Below are 26,136 nucleotides of genomic sequence, written 5' to 3'. Positions count from 1 at the left end.
CGCCCCGCAAGGTTCAGGAGCCGGAAAGTTGGGATTCTTGGCTCTGCTTGTCCTGCTCCCAACCCCTCACCGCCCCGGGCTCCGTCTCTCTCCCGAGAGCACGGTCCCTCCCAGGGAGTGAGTGTGTGTGCGCGCGTGTGTGTGTGTGTGCGCGTGTGTGTGCGCGCGTGTGTGTGCGCGTGTGTGAGCGCGTGTGTGCGCGCGTGTGTGTGCGCGTGTGTGAGCGCGTGTGTGCGCGCGTGTGTGTGCGCGTGTGTGAGCGCGTGTGTGCGCGCGTGTGTGTGCGTGTGTGTGCGCGTGTGCGTCGGGGGAGGGGTCCTTCACCTCTCCCGGGCCGGCCCGCCCCCCTTTCCACTCACCTCCCCCTGCAGCCCCTCCTCGGGGGGCGCACCCAGGAGGTGCCCCCACCCCGGGAGGAACGCCGACCCGCGGCCGAGGGGAAACGTGAAGTTTCTGCGGCTCAACATGACGCAAAAATTCTTGAGGAGCCCTTTGGCGGCGGATATCTAGAGATCAGACCATGTGAGGGGCCGAGGGTACAAATACGGCCGCCGGGCGCGGCTCCGGCACAAGCAGCGGCCGCCCGCCCCCACCCCCGGCGCCTCGAGGGCGCGAGGGTCGCCCCGCGTCGGCGAGCCCGGGACCGGCCTCCCCACGGACGCGCGGCAGGTGGGTCCGCTTTCCTTCTCGCTCTGAGCCCGCACTGCTTTCCGGAACTTCACGGGCTCCCGGGCGCACCGGGCGCACTGGGCGCCGGCGAGGGCGCGCGCCTGGGCGGTGGGCTCGGGGCCCCGCGGCCGCCGCCTCGCGAAGGACGAGTGTGGGCCGGGGCCCGGCCGGGGGGCGAGGTCCCCTGGAGGGGACGCGGGCTCTGGAGGGCTCCTCTGTCTGCTGCGCCCGCGGGCTCTGTGGCGCCCGGAGTCCCGGAGCAAGACCCTGTAAAACAGATGGTCTCAAGCGCGGCGCTTAGACACAAAGTTGCTTCAGTTTCTCCCGGTAGCTTATGCTTAGATCTCGAGATTCCCTGCGCGCGGCTGACCGCTGCAAAGGCATTTCTTCAGGGCCAGCCGGTGGCATCAAAGCCCAACTCTCTGGAGGAATCTCTGAGCGACCCTGAAGTGGGACGAGGCTCCGCGCGCGGGGCGCTCCCACGGGCAGGGCGGCCGCGCGCCCCGCGCCTCCGCGGCCTCGGGGTCCCCGCGAAGGCGAACCCCGGCCGGCCCGAGCGAGCGACCGCCTGTCGCTTGGAAAACAATGTACGTTCCCATTTGTTGTTGAAAAGCGTCTTTGGAGCTAAGGAAGGCTGAGGACCGCAGCTCCTTTTGCACGGGGGCCTTTTCCTAATGCATTGCTTCTCCAGTTGGGGATCTAAAGAAGGTGAGCTGGGTGGAATCTCTTAAGTCAGGCGTAACAAAGGCTCGTGTGTACATCTTTATGATCAATTTTGTCCAGAAAAAAAAATGAACCAGGTCAATGGGTTATTTATGAGCCTGCTAGCTCTCATCATAGTAAGACGAGATAAAATATTTAATGTGTTTCGCCTTCGGTTACATAGGAAAATGTCTAGGAAAGCAACACTGGCAGGGGGGGTGTTTTATGAAGCAGAGGGGCTCTACGGGCGGCATTGGTGTTTGGGTTTCTAGGAGGGAAGGGGGACACAGGGCTCGGACTTTTCCTCCCACCACTTTCTTTTGTGTGGAGCCGGGGATGCCCAAAGCTTGGAGCCGGAGTGGGGGTGACTGCTTCCTTCATGGGTGCCGGGCAGGGTCTTCTGGGGGGGGCGGGGAGCATGGGTTTTTCTGTGTGTTTGTTACTGAACCTGAAGAAGAGCCGCTTGAGACTGCTTCACAGTTCATCAAAAGTCCCCCGGACACTCTGGTGATGGGTCTAGGGCATTGCAGAGATGTAACACCAGCGCAGACATTCACCCCCATTTCTCTCAGCCTCCTGGCCGAAGAGATACACAGACAAGGGGAGGGGCGGGAGGTGGGGTGGGAGTGAGGATGGAACACCTAGAAGTTTTAATGAAATCAACAAAAACCTCAGAAAGTCCTCTCTGGGGGATCTTGAGTTGTGGGAGCCTTTTGATGAAAGTGGGAGCGGCATGTCAGAGAGCTTCCCCAGGGGTGAGGTGGCAGTGGAGTGGGGTGCTTGTCTCTCGACAGCAGGCTCCCAAACACACCGGGGATGGCCCCTCCAAGGAGGAACGCAGGTAATTCCAGAAATTGCGCCAGTGGGCGGCAGTTCCTTCATTATACTTGAATGGAATAGCTTGAGAGTACAAAGGCTGGGCTGCCTGAAGAAGTTTAATTTTAATGCATCAACAGGATGTAGTCATGACTGGACTTTTTTTTTTTTTTTTGGCAAAGATGCCCGGGTGGCCAAAGGGAAAGGCAGTCATTCTTCCGTCACTTTAAGAAAGTACTTCGTACCTTTGTGATTCTGGGTCACAGATGAGCTCCTCTGGGCCTCAGGGGCCTCGACTCTAAAGCGAGGGGGAGGAGGGGGTCCTGCACAACATGATGCCCAAGTCCCCTCGGCTCATTCTGTGACTGTGACCCTCAGCTTTCTGCTTTAAACAAATACAAGTTGAAATGATGGGGCCAAGTGCCTGAGGGCTAGACTCTCAACCCGGGTGTCGCCATCAAATCGGGGTCCTCTGGGGCTTCCCGGGTTTCACTCTAAGGCGGAGGCTTTACGCACGCTTGCACATGCAAGTCAAGTTCTGCACCTTAACCATGTCCGACCAACAGGCCGGAGCTCCCCGGCTCCCTGAATGCCCTTTGCAGGGTGCCCGGGGGTGGTGCAGCAGAAATGGCCTCCAGGCAGAGCGGGTTTGGGCTGTGTGATTTTCTTCCCAGTCGCTGAGCTGTTGCCAGTTGGCTACACTCCTCTGAGGTTTGTACAGGGAACAGGCTGGGGTGTGGAGTCAAAGGCCTGATAAAGTGCCTGGTGTCTTCATTCCTGGGGCAAATGCTGCTGACTTACCCTGCTCCTGTGGGTCTAGGCGCGGCCACCCCAACCCTGGACCAAGAAGTACTTGCCAGTTTCTGGGTTTAACTGGATAAAACAGTACCCTAGGGAAAGCAATGGTCATCTTTCTGGGTGGAAAACAGATGAAACTAACCTTTAAAAGAAATCTAGTTTGAATAATTTTCCATGGGCAGAGGGGTGAACTGCTTCTCTGGGTGGGCACAAGACCCGCGATCGGCTGCCACAGGCCCCTTATTTCTGGGCAGAGCTCATCGTTCGGACTTGGTCCATGTTCTGAAATGGCCTCTGAGTCACGGCCCTGTGAGGGGGCATTCCCTCCAGCCTGCCCTTTGCCAGCTCTCACTGGCTGGGAAGATGAATGCTCATTTACTGAATGTCAACAACACCTTTTTAAACCAAGTGTTTTCCCAGCCCTGGTCTATTGGGGTGACCAAATGAGTAGAGATAAAGCAGGCCTGACTGCCTTATTTTCTTCTTTCCTTTGGTTTCCCCTGGAACCTGGCAGCAGTCCTCCTGCCCCCGCCCCCCGCTACCACACCAACCAAGGGTACTTGTAAGTGGGTAGTTAAACCACAGGCTTTTAAAAAGCTACAATCAGAGAGCCCCCGGTTATCCCAAGAAACCTCTGAACCCCAGCAACGTGGAGACATGGAGGTGATGTCCCAGGGCCGGCTCAGTGACCAGGGTCCACAGGCACTGACAAGTGGCAGATGGCATGGGGAAGGCCTCCTGGGATCCTGAGGTCCAGTTCTTCGTGTCATCATATGACGTAGGGAGGGAAGAGGTGAGAAGGGGGTTGGGACAAGGCCAAGTGGCAAATCTGAGAGAGTCAGCTGTGTGCGCTGGGAGAGTCCAGGGCTCGAGGCTGGTCAGGGGGCCCGGTGGGAGGGAGCAAGTAAGTGGGCCTTTGCCCCCTTGTGTTTTTGTGTGGTCTTTCTGGGCATAATCAAGGGGGGGAAAAGCACATTCTATTTCCTTTGTTACTGAGCTGCTGAATGAAAATAGAATAAATGGACTCTTTTGCTCTAAGAGGCTTCCTAGAATTAGGGAGGGGCAGAGCTGGCCTGGCCTCCAAGGTGATCTGCTCAAGCTCGCTCATAGCCCAGGAGGACAGGGCCAGGCCTGGAACCTGAGTCTCCTGCACTCTGTTCTTTTCTCTCTCTGGGGTGTGTTGCTTTTTAAATGCTAATCTAGTTAGCTGGCTCCTTCCCTTGCTTAGAGGAAAAGAGCTGGGGCAGGGAAAAGAGGGGAGGGAAGGGCCTGGGGTGGGGAGAGGAGATAGGCTATTCTGGGCGCACCGAGGGCAGCAGGGAGGTTTGACTGACTGGAGGTTTCCCAGCTCCTCTGAGGACTACAATTATTTTTCTCCCTCCAGTTTTTAATTTTGAAAAATTTCAACTGAAAAGGCAGAGAAATGGTCTGGTGGACCCTCACCCAGATTCACCAGTTGGTAACATTTTGTCACATGTGTGTCACATGTACGTTCTCTCTAATTCTATACGTATCAAGTTTTTGCATATGTATTATATACATACTCTGATAGGTTGTATATATGATAAGGCATAACGTAATAATTATACAATTTACATATGTGTATAGTTTTTGTGTTGAGCCTTTGGGAATTTGCAGACATCCAAATATTTTCTCCTAAATACTTCAGCCTGTGTTTCCTAAGAACAAGAACATTCTCCTACATAATCGAGTCCCACTATTATCACATTTGGGAAACTTAACGTTAGTAAAACATTATTATCGAATATACAGCCCATATTCAAATTCCCCCCACTATTTCAATGATGTCCTTTTTAGCTCTGACGGTCACTCTTTGAGACTGCGACATCCTAGGGACTGGGAACCATCTCTCACCCTTATTCCAGTGCATCTGAGAACTACTAGATCAGTACCGTGTCATCATGAACCAGTTTTTCACGAATGTCCCCAAACTGCGTGTGTGTGACTCTTTGTAAAGCACATTCCAGAACTTCTTGACCTAAGAGTACAGACACCTTCAATTCAAGCAACAGCACCCAAATCGAAAACAGCTTGTGGCTGAAGAGGTGGCCCTGCGTGGCCTCCATCCCCCCTTCCTCTCTGCTGCCTGACCCCATCTCCCCCCAACTTTGCTCTCCCAGCCGGAGAGATGGGCCCAGTCTCCCCTTCCTCTCACCTTCACCACTCTGAGTTTTATTTAATTTCACCTCAAATCCCTCTCTCCTCCCCTCTCTCTCCAGCCTTGCTCAACTGCCACAAGTAACTCCACCCTCATTTCGTAACACCATTTCCCCAGGGCTGGTTTTCTTCTCTCTCCTCCCTCCTCCCCCCCTTGGCTCCTTTTGTGATCTAATCATGTTTGTTCCGCACACGAGTCCTCTTAGTAATGTACCTATATTAAGGACAAGAAAATCTGTGTTTGAAAATGCTCTTACGATTTTTAATCTTGATTTCTATTTATTGCATAAATTGCATTATAGCAACAATAAAGGAGTGTTTATAACATGTAAGTGACACTCCTAATCCTGCTTAATCTAACACATCACCTGTTTTGAGTTTCCCAGATCTCTCACCCGGCTAGTCCACGCTGAGACACATGACAGTGACAGAGTGCAAGCAGTTCTGTTTTCTGCACAAAGTTGTGAAGTTAAGTATAGTAAGGGATTCGTGTCCTCAGCTTCTACAGCTCTTTAAAGGTGCCGAAAAGACACCTCCACCGAATCCATACAAGAGTCTCTCTACTTCCTTGCCCTGCTGTCCAACTTAGTTTTCCTCAAGAACCAGAAAGAATGTTAAAAATAAATAACTCCTGCCCTGGCCGGTGTGGCTAAGTGGGTAGAGCATTGGCCCATGCACTGAAGGGTCTCGGGTTCGAGTCATGTCCCTGGGTTGTGGGTTTGATCTCTGTGCCTGGTCGGGACACACACAGGAGGCAACCAATTGATGTGTCTCTCTCACATCCATGTTTCTCTCTCTCTCTCTCTCCTTCCCTTCCACTCTCTCTAAAAATCAATGGAAAAAATATCCTTGGGTGAGGATTATAAAAAAAAAAAATTTTTTTAAATTAAATAAATAACTCCTAACCAGTTTCATTGCCACCTCGACCCCCTTTTGTAGTAGGTGACGATGCTGTGTTCTATAGCATGACCTTTAGATGTTTCAGTATTTTTATAGTTAGACTAGGATTTTATAAGTTAGCCAGGAGGCTAACCACCACTTACAACATTTATTTCTGTGGGTTCAAAATATATTCCAAGTTCTAAACAAGCAACTCATGAATAAACATTTGGAACAGACTGTCAATGGGTGTGCCCACCGGTACTTGTTTCAAAGTCTACAAAGCAAAACCTGTGCTCGTCTGTAATCCAGAACATGTCAGGCTTTTCCAGTCCAGAGTACATTAATTGTTGTTTCGTTAATCCTCACCTGAGGATATTTTTCCCATTGATACTTTTTAATTTTTTTTAGAGAGAGTGGAAGGGAGGGAGGGGGAGAGAGAGAGAGAAACGTCGATGTGAGAGAGACACATCGATAGGTGGCCGCCTCCCGCACGTGGTGGATCGAACCCGCAACCCAGGTACTTGCCCTTGACCGGGAATCAAACCGGAGACCGTTTGGAGCACAGGCCTACACTCTAACCACAGAGCCACATCGGCTAGGGCAGTCCCTTAAATTTTTCATTGGTGACAGTCTTCTCTCTGCCCCCAAGATACATGGTAGATCCCCCTGATGGGTGATAACAGGAGGGCAGAACCCTGAGGATGGGACCCTGGGGAAGGAAGAGGGGTGTCTCGCTTGAGGCTCAAACCTGCCCGCATCACAGCTGTGCTTCTGGGGGCCCTGTGCCCAGAAAATCCGAAACAGACGCTCTGTGCTGGGGGCTGTGCACACACGGGTTCAGCAAGTATTGAACCCAGAGGTGTAGAAGCCATGGCCCCCCCTTCCAGGGGAATGCAAAGCCAAGATACGGCAAACAAATGAACGGGCAAAAGCTAACGAGACCCGATAATCAGTGACAAATGATGGAGTAGAGGGAGAGATCTTGGGCTGGGGTGGTGAGAGGAAGCGCCGTGGAGGGCGGGGGATAGAAAGTTCGGCCAGGCCTCAGAGGCTGCGGGGTAACTGGAGAGCAAAGGTGTGGGTGAGAATGCACTGGGCACGCTCGGTGGCCCTCCTGCCCCTGACAACCTGCAGTGCTTTTTAAAACTCAGCACGTTCACGGATCTCTTGCATTAAAATCTCTGGGAGAGCAGCCCAGAAGCCTGCTGTTTGCAAGTTTCCCGTGACTCCCAGCCACCGATCGAGAGGGGCAAGCCCGAAGCAGCGAGCGCCCGCGAAGGGGATGGAGGCCCCGGCTTCTGGCTCAAGCTGTCCCCTGGTTGTGCACTGGGCTATGAATCACTTAACTCCGCGGGCCTCAGTTTCCCTGACTGGAGTGTGAAGTAGAAAAGCAGGATGGATGAGTGCCATATGTGTGGTGGCATAGTGACCATCAACTCACTGAGTTAAGTATTTGTCATACTTTTATTCCATTCCCACAATGGCCTGTTTTATACATGAGGCAAATGGAAGCTCAGAGAGGTTAAGAAACCTTGCCAAAGTCACATAGCCGGTGCGGATCTGTGAGACAGGCGAGCCGTGAGGGGTGGACACAGGAACTGTTAAGTGATGCCCCAGGAGGCTGGTTAGTCTAGGTTAGTCTGTTCGTGTTCACTACAGGAAGGCCATGCATGCTTATCTAGGCCAAATCCATTTCTTTTTCTTAAAGTCAAAATGAATAATCCGTTGTGCTTTTGGCCAACCTCTGGAATGATCTCAATCCCTCCACAAATGGCTAATCCTCCAGATGTTACACTCTGTGTGGAGAGAAGCTCGAAGCTTTCTTCTTCCAGGCAGAGAAAGTTCTGGATCTAGATCCTCTTTCTTTCTCATGGTAACTGGCCCAAATGCCCTGGGGATTTTAGCCTGTTTAATTCCTCTCCAGAAAATTAAACTGTCTACTGTTTCATACAAGGAATTCTTTGGATAAGGAGATGGTTGTGATTGAGGAGTTCATTTCTACCCCTTACTTCCAAAAAACAAGCAGATTTTCTCTACTCTCTTCACTTATATCCAAAAGTCTCTTTATTTTGTTTGACAGGCGAGCCAGGAGTCCCTGTGGCTTCCGACCTATGACACTCACACCTCAGAGAGCTCAGCAGTCAAGAGTCAGATAATCGCATTATATATTCAGTATAGCCCATTAGTACTCAGAGGGATAACATTTGCTTTACGGAAGCGACTTTAGAATTCTAGCGACTCTTTGATTCTTTCAGGTTGAAAGCTTAAGTTCAGAGGTTTTGATTTTGGCCCTGCCTTTACGGTGAAAAAATTAAATAAAGCCGCAGATGTGAATAAAAAAAGAAAAAATTCCCTTCCGTAAGTACGAACCCCCTTCTTACACGGTGGAGCTTGTGAGCCAGAATCAACTTAAATTCAGGGCCCTGCCCTGCCAGGAGGCTTGCTCGGTTGGTTGGAGTGTGTTCTGTGCACCGAAGGGTCACAGGTTCAATCCCCGGTCGGGGCGTGTGCACGGGAGGAACCAATAGATGTTTCTCTCTCTCTCTCTCCCTCCCTCCCTTCCTTCCTTTCTCTCTAAAATCAGTAAACATATCTGCATTAAAAAAAAATTCAGGGCCCTGTGACAGAGGCTGTGGATACCAACAAAAGGAAGAACTGTAAAGCCCGAGGGCAGTTGGAAGCCAGAAATGTGAGGCATCTGAACGTGCCCCGTCAAGTCTCCAGTGGAAGGTACATCAGCTCTAAAAGCAGCGCCAGCCTCTCCCTCCTCCAGCATCCTGTTCTTTTTCCCACCAGCCAGATTTTGGCCTTTACCATGAACGCCTTGAAGGCGGGACTGTGCCTGCCTTGTCTCCAAGATTCCAGCACATAGTAGGCACACTGCACGTCACTGCCAATCGGGGTTGACCCGTGGCAGAGGGCCAGGCTTGGTGTTTACTGCGCTGGTTGGTGCCGGAGCTCCGTAGTTCCTATCACCCTTGGTAGGTGTCTTGGGACCTTTAGACTCTCTCTGAATAGAGAATGCAAATTGCTACGTGCTCTATGACCTGTAATTAATCTTATCTCAGTGGTGAACCCATAATTCATGGTGGTTTTGTTTTGTTTTTGAAATGGAAACTGAGCATCCTGAGAAATGAACTTACTTCGATCTCGACACGTGAAGTCAAAGTCCAACATTTCTGTCGTATTTCTGCTTAGAATGTGCTGATGTGCATCCAGGGGACCTGTAGGGACCGGCGTTTCCAAAGAACTGGGAGGTTCCATGACTAATCACAGTGACTGTAATTACAGGCTTGTTCAGAGACTGGTTCCCCTGGCTACTTAGACAGGGTTTGTGGAAAGAAGAAGGGAGATTTGATCAGAAGTTTAAAAAAAAACAATTCTTCTTACTGGGGGGGGGGGGGTGAATTAGCCCCCTCCCTGGGCTGAGAGAAGGAGGGTGAGCTGGGAGTCGACTGTCAGCCCCCGAGCGGCCCCCTGCGCTGCCCCTCCTGTGTGGAGACGTGAGGGCTGAGGCTCCTGCAGGGCAAGCTGGCATCCCACCCAGGAGCTGGGTTACTCGGCACCACCCACGCACGGCCTGTCCCTGCTCGGCCTGGGACAACGGCATGCATTCAAGGTGCAAAGGAAGGCTTCTGGGGATTTTTCTGGCCACGGAGAAACTCAAAGCCTGCCTGGAGGAGGTCACAGCTATAATATTGACCTCGTTTGCAATCTCTCTACCCAGCAGGATAAAAATATCTTTTTAAAAAAGAAAGCTTTCAAGAGAGCATTCTTGGAAACCAACCTTAACTCTTGCTTCTATACTCCTGGGCCAGCTTGCTCTCAATCGTTGCTATCTGCCGGTCTCCGTAGAAAAAGCTGGTCAGTGCGCTGCAGAATCAGGAACGCGGGAAAGGAGTCAGGATGCAGCATCCCGCAGGAGAAGGGGGCCCAGGCCAGGCCGTCCGCTCCCGGCCAGCCCGATTAGTAACGGGGAGGGGTTTTCTCCTCGTTGGATGAGTTGAAGAAAAGATGTGCATCTCTACCAGTTTGGTGGCTTCAAGTGGCTGTAACTTAGGTGTTTGCACCCCAGGTTCTATGATCAGGGGTGGGAGCTCCATAGGAGAATCCCAGAAAGCAGAGCTGGATGCAGAGAGACCAACCTCTGGGGAGAGGCAACCTGAGGTCTTGAGTCACCTGAAGTCTTGAGTCGGCTGAGGGATGCTCTTAACAGGTTTTCTTAAGACTTGGGCCATTTCAGCCTGCTGATATATATATATATATTTTAAATGCTGGGGGTATTTTAGGAAACAAGACCTTTGTAATGCTCAGGAAAAAGTAAAGGATAGTGTATATTCTTGTGGAAGCTGCTCAGGACAGTTACCAAGAAATCAAGATCAGATGCCTTGGGGGCTGAGCCCCTAGGGCCCTAATGAACACACATTGTCCCCCAAAAGTTCACGAACACACACATTTTCCAACTTCCCTGCAGGGGGCCCCGAGGGAGAAAGTGAATGAAATCTAGAACAAACCACTTGACACCTGTGGCAGGGAGGCGAGGAATCACTGGTGTGGCTAAATGTTCATTCCTCTACACTGTATCCTCGGAGATGGACGATGTTTCCCTTCCATCGACCCTGGTGCACCCGCCGGAGAAAGGTCGGGTGATGCTTTGCTCTTTGAGCTTCAGTTTAGATGAGAGGAAAGATAGGACGAAGAAATTTTTGAGTAAAATTTTGAAGGTAGAGAAAGAAAGATCAGGCAAGGGGCGCCTCAGTCGGGGGCAGGCTCTGTCACTGAGTGCCATCTGGCTGCACGTCACCTTCGTAAGCTCTTTATCTCTGCCATCTGGTCTTCCAGTTCTTCAGTGTTTAATGTGGAAAGAGTGTTGTTGATATAGGCCAGAGAGGAGTGCCGAGGCCTTCTTCAAACAACACAGCCAGGGACCGCCAAGCTCAGGGTGAAGTTAGCTGCATATTTAAATATATTGACATCTCATCATCTCTCTCTAAAGAAATGAACCAAAAAAAAGATTCCTTGGCCTTATAGTTAGTTACGGTGAATGAGAGGATGTGTGGTTATTTTAAAAGTTCATCAAGTCTAGTTGAGGTCCCCGGGAAGGAGGGACAGGGAGGGGCTGGACAGCACCATAAACATGAGAAGAATGGGGTTTAATCTATATAATTCTTTGTCAGAAATTTGTATTCTTTTATGAGTGGTGTTTGTATCCTAGCCCAGGATCAGGTCAGGGATGGGGGCCAAACGAGATAAGATAGAACCCAGGACACCTACCTGACCCCCTTAAACACACACACACACACACGCACACGCACACACACGCACACACACACTGGCTTCATAGAGCTCGTTTCTCTCTTGTTGCTGTAATATTTTTGCAACAATCAATTCCTTTAAAATTTTTACTTTCTACTGCACAGAAAAAAGAACCCAACAAACATAAAACTCCAATTTCTTGTGTCCCTGGGTGTTCATGTCTAATCCTTGCCAATATTTAACATAGTCATCAGTGTGAATCTACTACTTTGTGTTCTAATTTTTAACTCATTATGGCTTTGTCTTTACATTCCCATGTGTGGATAGGTAAGTTATATTCACTAGAAGCCCAAAGTAGCCAGGGCACATGCACTGGCACATTTATTAGCTACCAATACCTAGCCATCCTCTGAGCGTTGGCTTTGCAAGATCAGGATAAATCTTTGCAGTTACAGATAGGGGTGGCAGTCATCCCTGGACGTCTTTTGCTAGAAGGGTATGTGATTCGAGCTAAGCAGAAACATGCTTCAAATCCCAAACTGCCTCCAGAGTTTGAAAAGTTCAGGCCCAGAAGAAATGAAGTTAGCTGGAAGGTTTTGGTTGCTAACTACTTCATAACAGGCCATAGGTTCAAAGTCCAAAAGGTCTCAGACATCAGTCCAGAGGAGAGAGAGTTGAACTGACTTCCGGGCATCCCAGTCCACTGGGCCAAGGTTTGGGGTCCCTGGCCCAGTCCTCCCCACCACGATGGGTAGGGACAGAGATACCAGCCATGCTGGCATCTGTAACTGCCGAATTCCCTTCCCTGGCTCTTCTGGCGCGGATGAGAGGTGCCTCCACTGCCCACTGTTGCAAAGTAACAAGTGGATTAGCCACAGGAGTTGCTGAGAGTGGCAAGAAGAATGAGTGGGGAGCAGCAGCGCCGTGTAAGGCCCGACAGGACTTGCAGAGACATGATGGGAACATAGAAAGAAGCACAGATGCACCGAACGCAGCCAGAAGCAGCTAGAAGCTGCCCAAAGGCTCCTCTGAGCTGGGCAGCAGGGAGAGTGAACACTCCACGGCTCGGGGGCTGGGGTGCTTCACAGAAGGCGGCCTTCTCGCCTCTGTCCTATGCTCTTTATCTCTTTCAGTCACATCTATCGTTTACATGAAATATGCTTTGAGTGTTCAGCTTAAATGATGGAGAGGACTGTCCTTACCTACTTGCAGGCGGGAACTGCCTCTGTATTTGTTACTCTTTTCCCGGCGCAGCATCCAGGACAAGGCCTGTCCTCCGGAGCTTTGTTGAAGTGTGAGCCCTCTTCTTATGTTCTTCTGAGTTACTGGTAAACTCCAGCGTGAGAGTCCAGTCCCAAAGTAAAGCCAATACTTTGTCCTTAAATAGAGCCTGCCAGGACTTTGGCGATTCACTGTCTATTTTTATTTGTTATGTTTTTTCCTTTTCAAGTTGCTTGACTGTGATTTGATGCCTTGCATAGGTTGAAAAATGTAGTTGATTCTCATATAGAAAGTAGTCTGTCTCACATTTAACAGATGCATTTGTCACCCCATTAACTAGTGTAGTTTAAGATGTATGGTGAGCAGATCCAGGATGGCAGTGGAGTAGGTGGACGTCACACTCACCTGCTCCCAGGACCAACCTGGAATTACAACTGAAACATAGAACATTCAGCCTTAATAACCAACTGAAGACTAGCTGAACAGAAGTCTTATAATCAAGGATTCACAGAAGAAGCCACATCTAGACTGGTAGGAAGGGCAGAGATGCAGCAAGGGCTGGCCTCGCTCCCATGGGCGATGGCTGAGGTTCCAGAGGGATTCTCAGCTGCAGATGTTCCCCCCGAGGAGCGTGGGGTCTCAACCGCAAGCCGAGCTCCCCAGCCCAGAGCACCAGGGCCAGGAAGAGGCACCCACATAACATCTGGCTGTGAAAATCAGCGAGAATTCTGTCTACCAGGGAGAGACAGGAGCCTGCTAAAGACACAGGCACACTCTTAATGGGCCAACAGACAAAATCTCATTTGCAGCGACTCACCCTAAGCTCTGGTGCAGGGAGGGAGGAGCGGACTAGAGTCATGAGAGGTGCAACTGGGGCTTATGGCTCTGGGGAGAGAGCTGAAGGGACAGCTGCCAGGATCCCTGTGCTGAGATCCTCTCCTACACCACAGACACCATCTTTCTTGGGTGGAGCACTCCCCTCCATACAGCATCAGCCTGGGGAAATGCAATAGCCCAACCCTCTGTATTCCCTGTAGCCCCACACTGCAGAGCTTGCACTCTACTGAGGAGTCAGCTACCTGGGGCAGAGTGTAGAGGTTTAGACAGACTCAGGGGATGTCAGTGACTGAGTTGTGTTGCTTTGGGGTGGGGGCCATTCCCCCCACTTTTCCATGAACCTGACTGGTGCCTCCCACTCATGGGAGATCTGCTAGCTCCACTCTCCAGGATCCCCCGGCCCCATCCTCCTGAATCCTGGTGGCCCTACCCTGCCAAGCTCAGGATCCTCAGGAGGTCTGGGAAGAATCTAGGACAGACTCAGTTGTGTGGCTTTGGGGCAGGGACCAGTCACCCTACCTTCCTCCTTCCCCAAGCTTGACTGGCACATCCCCTTATGGGAGATCCCACTAACCTCATTCTCCTTACTCCCAGTGGTCCTGCCTTGCTTAGATTGGGCTCCTGGAAGGATGTGAGTCAGACTGAGTTGTGTGGCTCTAAGATGGGGGCCATTTCTCCTCACACGCCCAAGTGGTGCAGAGCCCTCCTTTCATATGGCTAAGTCTTGGTATGCTTGGGCCTAATAAACTCTGCTGGCCTCACCCTAAAAACACCTTTAGACTCCACCCCACCACAAAGGTGTGCAGGCACCCAACAGGTGGCAGCTAGACTTGGTATACCCTGGGATATTTGTTGAGTGGCCAAGCACTGGCACAGAGTTTGAACCTATATCAATCTGGTGAACACCATTTGCCCCTACCTGGTGCTCACTGAGAACCTATCTTATGCACTTGAATACCCACAGGGGTTCTTTCAGTGACTGAGTCTAACAGGCAGCTGGCAGGCGGAGGCAGGCAAAAGTGGATCCCAGGGTGCCTTGGGACTTTTGCTGACCTGCCATTGGGCCCAGTCCTGGTAATAACACAGCTTGGTCCTTCTTGCACACACCCAAGCCCAGCAGAGGCAGCCTCAAACTGTGAATTGCTTTGTAGCTCCAAATAGGTTGTCCAGGACCAGTCACAGAGAGCGTCTTACACTGGCTGACATCAGAGTCCTTTCCAAGAGGCTCAAGAAGCAACACACCCAGTGGCCAGCTTTGGACATCAGAGCAGGATCCAATTAGCTTCACAAGGGAGATCTTGGCAGGCAGTATGGAGTTACCACAAATAATTAAAAATGGAGCTGCCTTGCCCCACCAGATTGTCTCAGTTGGTTGGAATGTTGCCCGGTGCACCGAAAGGTTGCCACATTGATTCTGGTCAGAGCACATACCTGGGTTGCGGGTTCGATCCCCTGTCAGGGCACGTATGGAAGGCAACCGATTCATGTTTCTCTCTCTCTCTCTTTCTCCCTATCTCTAAGCATGTCCTCCAGTGATGATTAAAATAATAATAATAATAAATATGGAACTGCCTTATGACCCAGTGATTTCACTTCTGGAATATATCCAAAGAAACCTGAAACACTAATTCGAAAGAATATACGCATCCCTGTGTTCATTGCATCATTATTTTCAACAACCAAGATTTGGTAGTAGCCCAGGTGCCCATCAGTAGATGAGTGGATAAAAAAGCTGTGGTACATCTACACAGTGGAATACTACTCGACTGTATAAAAGGAAGGAAATTTTACCTTTTGCAACAGCATTAATGCACCTGGAGAGTATTATGCTAAGTGGAATAAGCCAGTCAGAGAAAGATAAATACCATATGGTTTCACTTATGGACTCTAACGAACAAAATAAACTAACAAAATAGAAACAGACTCATAGATACAGAGAACAGACTGACAGCTGTCAGAGGGGTGGGGAGTTGGAGGGGCTCAGTGAAAAAGGTGAGGGGATTAAGATAAAAAAGGCATAATGAGTTAATACCAAAGCCAAGTAAAATGCTTAATTCTATTCTCCTTTCTCTCTGTTCCTTTCCAACAGAGCCCTCAATCCCATTAATATAAAGCTCTGAGGAACCCCCACAGACCGTGCACCAAGAATTCAGTTCAGGTTCTCTGCAGATGGGCGTCAGTATCATCTACTAGACAGCAGGATGGAGACCACGCCCTTAAACTCCCAGAAGGAGCTGTCAGAGTATAAGGATGGAGAAGACTGTCAGGAAAATGGAGTTCTACGGAAGGGTGTCCCTGCCTCTGGGGAGAAAGTGGAGTCCAGCCAGATCACCAATGGGTACTCAGCGGTACCGAGCCCCAGTGCAGGAGATGACACTCAGCACTCCACCCCTGCTGCCACCACCGCCCTAGTGGCGGAGGTTCACCAGGGGGGACGGGAGACCTGGAGCAAGAAGATGGATTTCCTCCTGTCGGTCATTGGCTATGCTGTGGACCTGGGCAATGTCTGGCGCTTTCCCTACATTTGTTACCAGAATGGAGGGGGTCAGTATCATGGGCCATGAGCAATCTTTTCTGTCTTGTTTAACTACGTGAGTCTGGGAACGTGACTGGTTAGACTTAGAAGCTTATCTAAAAGATAAGTCCCCAGTAAGCCAGCACTCTTGAAGTGCATGTCTGAGGCTGTCTGGGTTATGAATTAGGACAAAATCTCCCTCGCCGGATCTTAGCAGATTTCAGCATTATTAGTGCTGCATTTATTGAAGGGCCCCTCCCCATCCTTGCGTTATCCAAGCCCCACTCCACACAGCGAGCGAGATGTGGGCATGACCAGTAGCCCTGTGCCGAGCTCCTTCACTCTTGCTCAGAGGAGTCCAGAGAGGGGAGGTCTGTCTAGGGGAAAATTGGGAGGTAGCCCCAGGGTCCTGATCCTTCTGGGCCTTTGGACCCAGAGATCAGAGAAGGGTGTCAACTCAGGTCCCGAGTCCTAAGTTATATTCCGGGCGTGATCTAGAGCTGAACCCAGCCACAGCATGACATTAATGCTGACCCCAAACTGTGCGTGGATGTGCCTTGTATCTCCGACAAGAGGGTTAGATTTTTTGAGGCCAGAGACTAGTTCTTGTTCCTTCTTCTACCCCCAAGGGCTCCGGAATAGTTAACTTATTGATTATGAAAAATTAGTAGCTGCCTGTGGGCATGGATGTGGGATCCCCAGAGAGGAGTGAGTTGGCTGGGGCCTCTGTGCTGACACACCGGGCTTGCTCTCAGGATAGGAAAGGACAAGTGATGGGAGGCAAATCAGTCAATATTTATTTCGACAGGAGCTCTGGCAAAAAATTTGGGAGGGGAGCTAGAATGAGGGTTGGGAGGTAATTAATTTGTGTCCCTGGCCTGACACAGAGCTGCCTGTCTTTGCTGCTTTTAAGGGCCATGGTCCATGCAGCTGCAGAGGCAGTTCCTGTTCTGGGGACGGGAGAACCCAGCAATCCGGGCCTGGGAAGAGCAGAGACTGGAAGCACCTTATCTCCAGCTTGGGAGGACTCACCCTTAGCCCAAGCATTAGTTAAGGGGCTGGGTCACTGTGTGCAATTTCCCCTGCACTCATTCCCTACGGCAAAGCCAGGCAAGCAAACCCTTTAGGCAAATGCCACCAAGAGAACACAACGCGGTTCTTATTCTCAATCCAGATTTCCCCAGAGTGATTGTAAATTAGGTGGGACCTTTCTGAGCAGCACTGACTTCAGGTTTCTAGGGTCAAAGCACTTTATGCGAGGGAAAGTTTTCTGGGAAAGACAAGCCGACCCATCCTTTGGGCTAAAACTCAGGCTGCAGCCCGGCTGGCGTGGCTCAGGGGTTGAGCATCGACCTAGGATCCAGGAGATCACGGCTCCATTCCCTGTCAGGGCACATGTCCGAGTTTCGGGCTCAATCCCCAGTAGGAGATGTGCAAGGCCGCTGATCAATGACTCATCGTTGATGTTTCTCTCTCTCTCCCTCCCTCTCTCTTCTTCTCTCTGAAATCAATAGACATATTTAAAAATAATAATAAAATAAAAATAAAACTCAGGCTACAGGTGAGCAATCCTTAACTTGGCATTTCCACGTTCTGCCTCAGCCACAAGAGCCAGGAGAGACCGGCATCGCCAGAGATGCAGAAGCTCCACCCTCTCTCAGTCTGTGACAAACTTCCCTTCTCAGGCACACCCGCAGAAGTGACTCAGGAGGGAGCATTCTGGCTCATAATTCAATGGAATTATGGAAAATAGCTAAATATCAGTAATCAAATGTATGGAGTCAGGGGTAATATTGATAAAGATACTAATTCAGTAGCTGTTCTATAGAGTCTACAGGTTGTCACAGGAGTTTCGTTCCAAAAGTCCCCAATGCTGGCCCCGGTACTGGTGGCATTAGTCACCTGGAGAGCTTCCCATTTTTGTTGTTGTTCCCATACCTGGAGCTTTGGCTTCAGGAAGTCTGGGTGGGTATGTGTTTTAAGCCCGCAAGTGATTATGATGGTTGGCTCTCCTCAACCCTGTGATTTTGTAGGGGAGGAAGTCCTCGGGGTGTGAGCACAGTGTGCGCACACTCGGTATAAGGTGGCTTCGTGACGCCCGAGCACCAGATGGCTCTGGGATTCTCGGCGTGGCCCCTGGCGTGCAGATCAGTTGGGCCGTCCTGGCTCAGATGTGGGCAGGAGTAAAATTGTCTTTCATCTGCCTCAGGGGCATTCCTCCTCCCCTACACCATCATGGCCATCTTTGGGGGCATTCCACTCTTCTACATGGAGCTTGCGCTGGGCCAGTACCACCGAAACGGATGCATTTCAATATGGAGGAAAATCTGCCCGATTTTCAAAGGTAACTGAAAGGCTCGAGTGGGTGGGCGAGTGTTCCACGGCGTTGGTGATTTCCATCAGTGGGCGGGAGCTGGGGACCTTCTGGAATCAGTTAAGACTTTGCTAAGCCTGGGAGATCACTTGAGTACAGTACTTAAGTTTCTGACTGCTCGAGCGGTGTGCGATTGTTAAAGGGAAAACAGAATAAATGATCATTTAAGCTAAATAGTAAAGATGTTAAAGCATTAACAGCACACACATATTTTCTGAACCGTGTAACCTTGTAAATACGTACAAGTTATTTACCACATTGCCACTTGCCCACCACCTCCCGGACCCTTTGGGGAATGATTGAGTAGCAGCCCCCCCCCCCCCCCCCCCGCTGTGCCTCCAATGCCGGGTTCAGTCTCTCACTGCTGGGCTGCCTTTTACACTGGCCTCCCCCCGCCCCAGGGATCGGCTACGCCATCTGCATCATTGCCTTTTACATCGCCTCCTACTACAACACCATCATGGCCTGGGCGCTCTACTACCTCATCTCCTCGCTCACCGACCAGCTGCCCTGGACCAGCTGCAAGAACTCCTGGAACACTGGCAACTGCACCAACTACTTCTCAGGGGACAACATCACCTGGACACTCCACTCCACGTCCCCTGCAGAGGAATTTTACACGTAAGTGCCTGTAAGTGAGGGGGTGGTCTGTTGAGGGCAGGCCACACCCCTGGGGTTTGGCCCAGGCCAGATCTGGAGTTGGGGGACTCTACCTTGAGAGCTCCATGACCTGGCCCTCTGTGCCGTCCGGTCCTTTCCGATGCGCCATGCCAGGCGGCTCCAACGTGCCCAGGATGATCCCCACCTTCACGTTCCAAAATTACTCCCCTGCTTCACAACCGCCCTTCTTCTGAGGCCCTCCTCTCAGCTGGTGTCATGGGAGCCAAGCCTCTGACCATTTCACAGTTTGAAACTATTCACATAGTTCCTGGTTTCATGTGCTCACTTCGTAGGTGGGATCTACACTTTGGAAGAAGATGCCTGGAGTAGGGAGTATTTTTTAATGCTGGGATTTCAGGCAATGGCAGCCCAGAGAGAGTACTTATTTGGGGTGGGAAAAGGGCCCACTGCCCACACATACGAATCCTCATGTGCCCTAAAGCCAGTCTTGCTGGTCATATTTCCTGGTTGGTCAGGTCTGAGCCAGGAAAGGAGAGCCCTGGAAGGCTGCCTGCGGGCTGGTCGGCTGAGTGTGCTGGTCTCTCCTTCAGGGTGGGCAGAGCCAACCTCAGCTCTTGTTGAGACTTACTGACCACTCTGTGCTTGCAGCTCTGTGTCCATTCCTTCCCTTGGCACCTCCTCCAGGTATCACCGGCTGTGTGCTCAGGTCACTGTTCAGACCATCTCATGGGCCTTCCTTTCCTTTTCACTCCAGGCGCCATGTCCTGCAGATCCACCGGTCTAAGGGACTCCAGGACCTGGGGGGCATCAGCTGGCAGCTTGTCCTCTGCATCATGCTGATCTTCACTGTTATCTACTTTAGCATCTGGAAAGGAGTCAAAACATCTGGCAAGGTAAGGAGGGATCTGACTGCTGATCCAGGCCTGCCCAGGGGCCCTAGAGGGTCTCAGACTCAGAAGTCAGTAGCCCAGACAGCCACAGACATGGGGTCATTGTTTCCTTCTACACCAGATGATCTCAATCTCTCTCCACCAAATCTGTTAGAAAGTTTGAGAAATGGGCCAATCCCAAGAACCATTACATTTAAAAAAAATTCCTTTAACCCACTGGTAGTGTCATAATTAATAATAGTGGCAATAATTTATTGAAAATCCCTCATGGACCATGTTCAGTGGCTACTTGACTATTTCCTGCTAGATACTTTCCCCGCTTGACGGGTGGGGAGGGGTGTAGAGGTAGTTAGTACCAACAAGCAGTGGCTCAGATCCCTGTCGGATTCTAAAGGCTGTGATCTTTCTGCCATGCGACCCTGCCTCCTGAAATTACAGAGAAGAGAAGAGAGGTAGATGTCCTTTCTTGGAGGTTTTCAAGAATAAAAGACACCAACATCCACGTGATGATCACCTGTGTTCCCTCCCTCACAGGTGGTATGGGTGACAGCCACCTTCCCTTATGTCATCCTTTTGATCCTGCTGGTGAGGGGGGCCACCCTCCCTGGAGCCTGGAGGGGTGTTCTTTTCTACTTGGAACCCAGTTGGCAGAAACTCCTGGAGACAGGGGTAAGACAATGAGGAAAATCGCGTGCACCCATCTGTTATTCTACTAAGTGAAACTAGTCCTCGGAATAGGGCAGGAGCAACAACTAAAATTTGGATTCAGTAGCAAGTATGCGATGGTGCTTTGAGTCAGAAATGCAGGCATGCAAAGTACAGCTGAGGCCCCTGGATTGGTTTCTGCCATATGAGAGGAAGAGAAATTGTGTTTGTTTGCACTCGGTATGTGGCCATCCAAGGACTGAGCCTTGAGAGCTGTTTCTCTGTGTTTGCACATAGCTACGTGGAGGCAGGAGGGGGTCAGACCAGGCCCCAGCCCTCATCCTACCCCTGCTGTGTTCCAGGTGTGGGTGGATGCTGCCGCTCAGATCTTCTTCTCTCTTGGTCCTGGCTTTGGGGTCCTACTGGCTTTTGCTAGTTATAACAAATTCAACAACAACTGTTATCAGTGAGTATTGGGGGTCCCCCAAGCAAAGCTTAAAAGTGGGGTGAGTGTAAGTCAGCTGGTCTGAAGGAAGGTGATTGAACCAATGGCTTCAAACCTGGCTGGGCTCAGGCCATGCGGACACTCTGACCCTCAGGGGTGACACACGTCCCTGACCAATTCACCTGTGGCCAGAGCCTCATCTGGGCCACTCAGGGGTTGAGAGAGGCCTCTGGCACTTCTGTTTTGTGAGTCTCTGTATATTAAAAAGATAATAATTAAGAAATTCTAAAGCAGGTTTACAAAAATTGCAACAGACACTAAATGTTTAGATTTGATAACATAAGTATAATGTAATGATCTGTTTATGTATATAGGTGCAAAAAGTATAATGATTGAACTATATATTTTCTTGCTGTTCTTATTGTTAATCTCCATCTGAGGATATTTTTTCCATCAATTTTTTTTTTTTTTTTTTTTTTAGAGAGAGTGGAAGGGAGGGAAGGAGGGGAGAGAGAAACATAGATGTGAGAGAGACAGATCGATTGGTTGCCTCCTGCAAGTGCCCTGACCATGCTGGGGATTGAACCTGCAGCCCAGGCACCCGCCCTTGACCAGGAATCGAACCTGTGACCCTTCGGTGTGCAGGCTGACGCTCTAACCACTGAGCTACACCGGCCAGGACCAGGACAGTATTTTGAGGCCACCCCTGACCAGCTGTCCTCCCTGCTATGCGTGATCATAACGGCAGCTTGTGCTTCAAGGCTGATGCCACAGTCTGAGAGGCCGGGTGCTGGGAGGAGGGAAGGGACACCAGGACAGGCTTGAAGTCCCCGTGAGCTCAGCCTGTGCACCATTGCCACACCCTGAGACAGATGCCCCTTAGACTCCTGACTTGCAAATGTCTCAGCCCCCTTGGGTTTTCTGCTCCAGAGACGCCCTGGTGACCAGCCTGGTGAACTGCATGACCAGCTTCGTTTCAGGATTTGTCATTTTCACGGTGCTTGGCTATATGGCCGAGATGAGGAAGGAAGACGTGTCCGAGGTGGCCAAAGACGCAGGTAGGACCTTGGCTCTGTCAGGTCCCTTGCTCCCATTGAATTGCTTTGCTGCTCTCTGGGTCTTCTCAATATCTAACGTTTGGATTATTTCTAAATGTTTCTTTAAAAATGTTCAAAGATTTTAAAAAGATTTAAAGCCTTGGAGATCTCCGCTGCTTCCAGGTGTTCAGGCCATGGTGGGGTGGGGCAGCCCCCGACACCCAGTGCCGGCCTGGAGTGCACCATGGGCCTCTCCCCTCTCCCCCGCTGCTCAGGCCCCAGCCTCCTCTTCATCACGTACGCGGAGGCCATCGCCAACATGCCGGCGGCCACGTTCTTCGCTATCATCTTTTTCCTGATGTTGATCACCCTGGGCTTGGATAGCACGGTGAGTGGGTGGGAGGGGATCGGGCTCTGGGGAGGAGGGAGAGGAGGGGGCACGGAGGGGGAAAGGTGGGGAAAGAGGGAGCTGTACCCACTCCCTCCCCTCCAGGCCACCCCAGGTGCTGCCCCAGCCCCCTGTTTACCCCTCAACGGCTGCACATAGAAACCCTCTAGCACCTTAGAGAGTCACTAATGAGATGACTGTGTGTGTATTTACACAAGCACAGGCCGGGGGTTCGGCATATGTGAGCTGTTATTATTGTGCACTGTCCCTTGACCAGGTGGCAGCAGCTAAAGGCCAGGCCAAGGTCACTCTGTGTCTCAGGGCCCCGCCACCAGCTTTCAGCTCCCCGCCTTGCACTTAGCATGGAACGAGTCTCGGCTTTGAGTTGGCAGTTCTGGTGCAACCAGTCTCCCCAAAAGACGTCACATAAAAAAAAGTCCTCTCCGTGTGCTGTATTTTCTTTCCGTCGTGTCCTTAGGGATGGGTTCTAAATGACAGTGTAAACAGGAAAGGATATTTCCAGGGAGGACTGGTGAGTAGAGGGAACTGGTCATGAGAGGCTTGACTGGTCACTCGGCCTTAACCCCATCCTCCTGTTCACTGTCCCAGAAGGTAACAGGTTTGTCCCAAAGCCTCCCCTGTGACCACTCGTGTGTCCCTCTCAGTTTGCAGGCTTGGAGGGGGTGATCACAGCCTTGCTGGACGAGTTTCCGCACATCTGGTCCAAGCGGAGGGAGTGGTTAGTGCTCGGTGTGGTCGTTGCCAGCTTCTTCGGGTCCCTGGTCACACTGACTTTTGTGAGTATCACGGCCCTGGGCTTCGAGTCAGTCTCTCTGAGGTCCACAGAACCCTACAAGGAGCCCTTCCTTTCCTCCCATCCCCTACAGTGCCCTGGCTTTGGAGCTAAAGTTTGTCATCAGGATTAAAAGAAAAGTTGTTTCTGGTGGCATCTGTCTGTAGAATCCGTGCATGGTATCTGGAGGCCCTTGGCATTTTACAGTAGATCCAACGAGATTTTGGGTTTGGCAGAATATCTGGAGAAAGACTAAGATTTGCTTTTCCAGCTTATTTCATGGCAGTATTGCCCTGATGTACTGACGTGCAGAACATCTGGAGGCAGGAGTTTCATGTTTGCAATGTCACCTTGTCTCCTCCAGAGGACTTGCAAAGGTGAAGAAGTCAGACCCTCTCCAGGGAATTTTTTGTTTTGTTTTGTTTTTTTGGCAGCTGAAGCTAATACTGTAAAATAGGCATCAGATAGTATCCACAGGCATCCCAGGCTTGTGTCCTGACTCAGGCACATTTTGCAGATATGCATCTTCAAGCCATGACCCCAGTGCCTGTGGAGCTTCGGTAGGGTGCTGGGTCCCTGAGCAGGACCCAAGGGGTTTGCGTGTTAGGGCAGACAGCAAAACTGCGACCCATGTGCTGGTGAGTCTGGTGTTGTGGACTCTCCCAGATTCAGTCTTTAGGGCCCTGGATTCTCCTAGGTAGAGTACACAGTGGGTGTTTGGTAAATTGAAGAAAGTTGAAAATACATCAAGGCCCTTTTGAGTCTGTCTCTTAAACCTGAGTGGGGAGAAGAAACAAGAAGGGATGCTCCATGGGGAGGGGAGCGGCCTCCGAGGGGGCGGAAGCTGACCCACCCTGACAAGGCCAGTCCAAGAGGCACTTACATTAGGTCCAAGGTGTCCCAGAATTATCCTTAATTAAGAAGCTTCTTTTCTCCCTGTCGGAAAGAGGGGCAAAGCCTCAGAGGGCCTCTAACCGGGGTCCCAATCTCCTTCCCAGGGCGGGGCCTACGTGGTGAAGCTGCTGGAGGAGTATGCGACGGGGCCTGCGGTGCTCACCGTGGCCCTCATAGAGGCCATGGCTGTGTATTGGTTCTACGGTAAGATGCTTCCTTCCACCCGCCACATGCCTGCAGCCACCAGCGCAGAGAAGGGCTGATTTCACGACAGGGCAGGGCAGTGTGCAAGGTGTCACCCCCTGGTGGGTCTGTAAGATACGCTCAGCTGAGTGCCTTCCTCAGAAACAGGTCATCGTCTCCTGCTCCTTCCCTTGGGAGGACTTTTTTCCCTCTGAGTTTAAATGTTTGCCCAGCGGAGACAGGCTGAAGCGGTTCCCTGCGGCTCACCCGCAGCGGATGCCTAAGATCCCCGCTGGCTCCAAGGACCGGACAGAACACAAAGAACTAGAGCGCAGTGAACGCATTTGCAGAGGGGACCTATCCTACCGTCACATGGAGTGGCCCTGGATTTAAATTTCTCAAGCAAGCGCTCCCTCCAGAGCCCCGAGGCCGAGTAGGAGCTTATCTTCTAGGGAAGAGGCTAGAATGTTCCCATTTGGATTATCTGCCCAGGAAAACCCCCTCTGGCCAGGGATGGAATCTGATAAGGAGGAAACCACCAGAAGCACAGACAGTGAGCTGAGGAAGGTCCATTGGCAGGGGTCCCAGGAGCCCCTGGGTGGGGGTGGGGAGGGCACAGGCAATTGAAGTGAAGACAACCAGCTGCAGAGACGCCTCCCTTCATCTTTAAAACCAAGAAGAGATGAATTCATTCTGAAAATGCACTTATTTTTCCTAGTTTGTATGATGATAAAACAGCGTTAGCCTGTTTGTCGTTACGCATAATATGAAGAAGTTGCACATGAGTCCAGTTTTTTAAAAAGAAGTCCTCCCCAGCGACTCAGATGACCAAGTTCAAGTGTGTGAGGCACTGCAGACCTGCCCAAGGCCCTGCTGGGCGCTCTCCGGGAGCCAGCGCAGGGCACCCTCCCGGCCCCTTCTCAGTTTCTCACCAGCCAGAGTCACTTCTCACCACCAAGCCAGTTACTTTTACAGAAGAACCTTGACCCCCATCTGGGCCATACTGTGTTTAAAAGGTTCTCTAGGAAGTTTCCTGTACATGGGTATACGGTCAAAGTCAGTCCCTGTCGAGCAGGTTCATCATTTCTATATAAAATGTAATTTTCTTTTCTACAGTAACAATAAAGTAAAATATACGCTGAGATCTTAGAAAGGCGGTGTGGGCACCAAGAGGGTCTTTAGGTCTCTCCACAGGTGTCCATCTACCTTCCCACTCTATGTAGAAAGAACATTGCTTGCTTTGAAATGCAATTCTGTGACAAGGTCCCTGCCCTTTCCCACTTTCAGACCAGCTTGGTGCCCTGAGCCCCTCCCATGAGAAATTTCAGAGCCGCTTGTCCCTCTGAGAATCGAGGGATCGGACGGACAGTCCGTGTCCTCTTGCAGTCCATCAATCTCTTTCTCTTTTGGCTGCCTGTAGGCATCACTCAGTTCTGCAGCGACGTGAAGGAGATGCTGGGCTTCAGCCCTGGATGGTTTTGGAGGATCTGCTGGGTGGCCATCAGTCCTCTCTTTCTCCTGGTGAGTTGTCATTTCCCTTTTCCTGCTGGACCTCGAGAAAGATCTACTCAAACACTTGGAAAAAAATTAATTGTATTGAAGTGAAACATATACACAGAAAAGGGTACAAATCGTAAGTGTACATCTCAATGAAATTTTATATAGTGAGCACACTTTTGTAGCCAAAACCATACCAAGGAACAAGAAGATGACCGGAAGCCCCTCTGCGCCACCCCCCCCGGCCCGTGGTTAACCACCCTTCTAACTCCTGACACCATAGAGTCATCGGGGCCTCAGTCACCTTATTGCTTCACTCCCCTGCTCCGTGACAATGATAAAGACCATTTCTTGAACATTAAGCGCCAGGCCAGACTTGGTGTAAAACTTACACCCATTGCTTTTTTAATTCTCACAAGAGTTCCACGAAGTAGGAAAGTTCTAATACCCCGTTTTACATTTTTTTTTTTTTAAATATATCTTTATTGATTTCAG

The 26,136-nt window shown here is 50.9% G+C and overlaps 1 protein-coding gene across 1 annotated transcript in view; it reads left to right on the top strand.

Annotated features, from left to right (window-relative positions):
- The first annotated feature begins 149 nt into the window (after window positions 1-149).
- Window positions 150-26,136, top strand: part of SLC6A4 (solute carrier family 6 member 4) — a 35,682-nt gene continuing 9,695 nt past the window's right edge. Inside the window, exons 1-12 of the mRNA XM_081161118.1 lie at window positions 150-669; window positions 15,449-15,903; window positions 18,084-18,218; window positions 18,650-18,869; window positions 19,624-19,762; window positions 20,294-20,428; window positions 20,767-20,870; window positions 21,780-21,907; window positions 22,162-22,274; window positions 22,940-23,071; window positions 24,066-24,165; window positions 25,565-25,665. Of these exons, the coding sequence (XP_081017244.1) occupies window positions 15,561-15,903; window positions 18,084-18,218; window positions 18,650-18,869; window positions 19,624-19,762; window positions 20,294-20,428; window positions 20,767-20,870; window positions 21,780-21,907; window positions 22,162-22,274; window positions 22,940-23,071; window positions 24,066-24,165; window positions 25,565-25,665 (1,650 nt within the window). The 5' untranslated portion in view covers window positions 150-669; window positions 15,449-15,560. The remainder of the gene's footprint in view (window positions 670-15,448; window positions 15,904-18,083; window positions 18,219-18,649; window positions 18,870-19,623; window positions 19,763-20,293; window positions 20,429-20,766; window positions 20,871-21,779; window positions 21,908-22,161; window positions 22,275-22,939; window positions 23,072-24,065; window positions 24,166-25,564; window positions 25,666-26,136) is intronic.

Source organism: Miniopterus schreibersii (genome assembly GCF_964146895.1).
Source record: "Miniopterus schreibersii genome assembly, chromosome: 16".
NCBI classification, from domain to species: Eukaryota; Metazoa; Chordata; class Mammalia; order Chiroptera; family Miniopteridae; genus Miniopterus; species Miniopterus schreibersii.
This window is presented reverse-complemented; position numbering and strand designations above follow the sequence as displayed.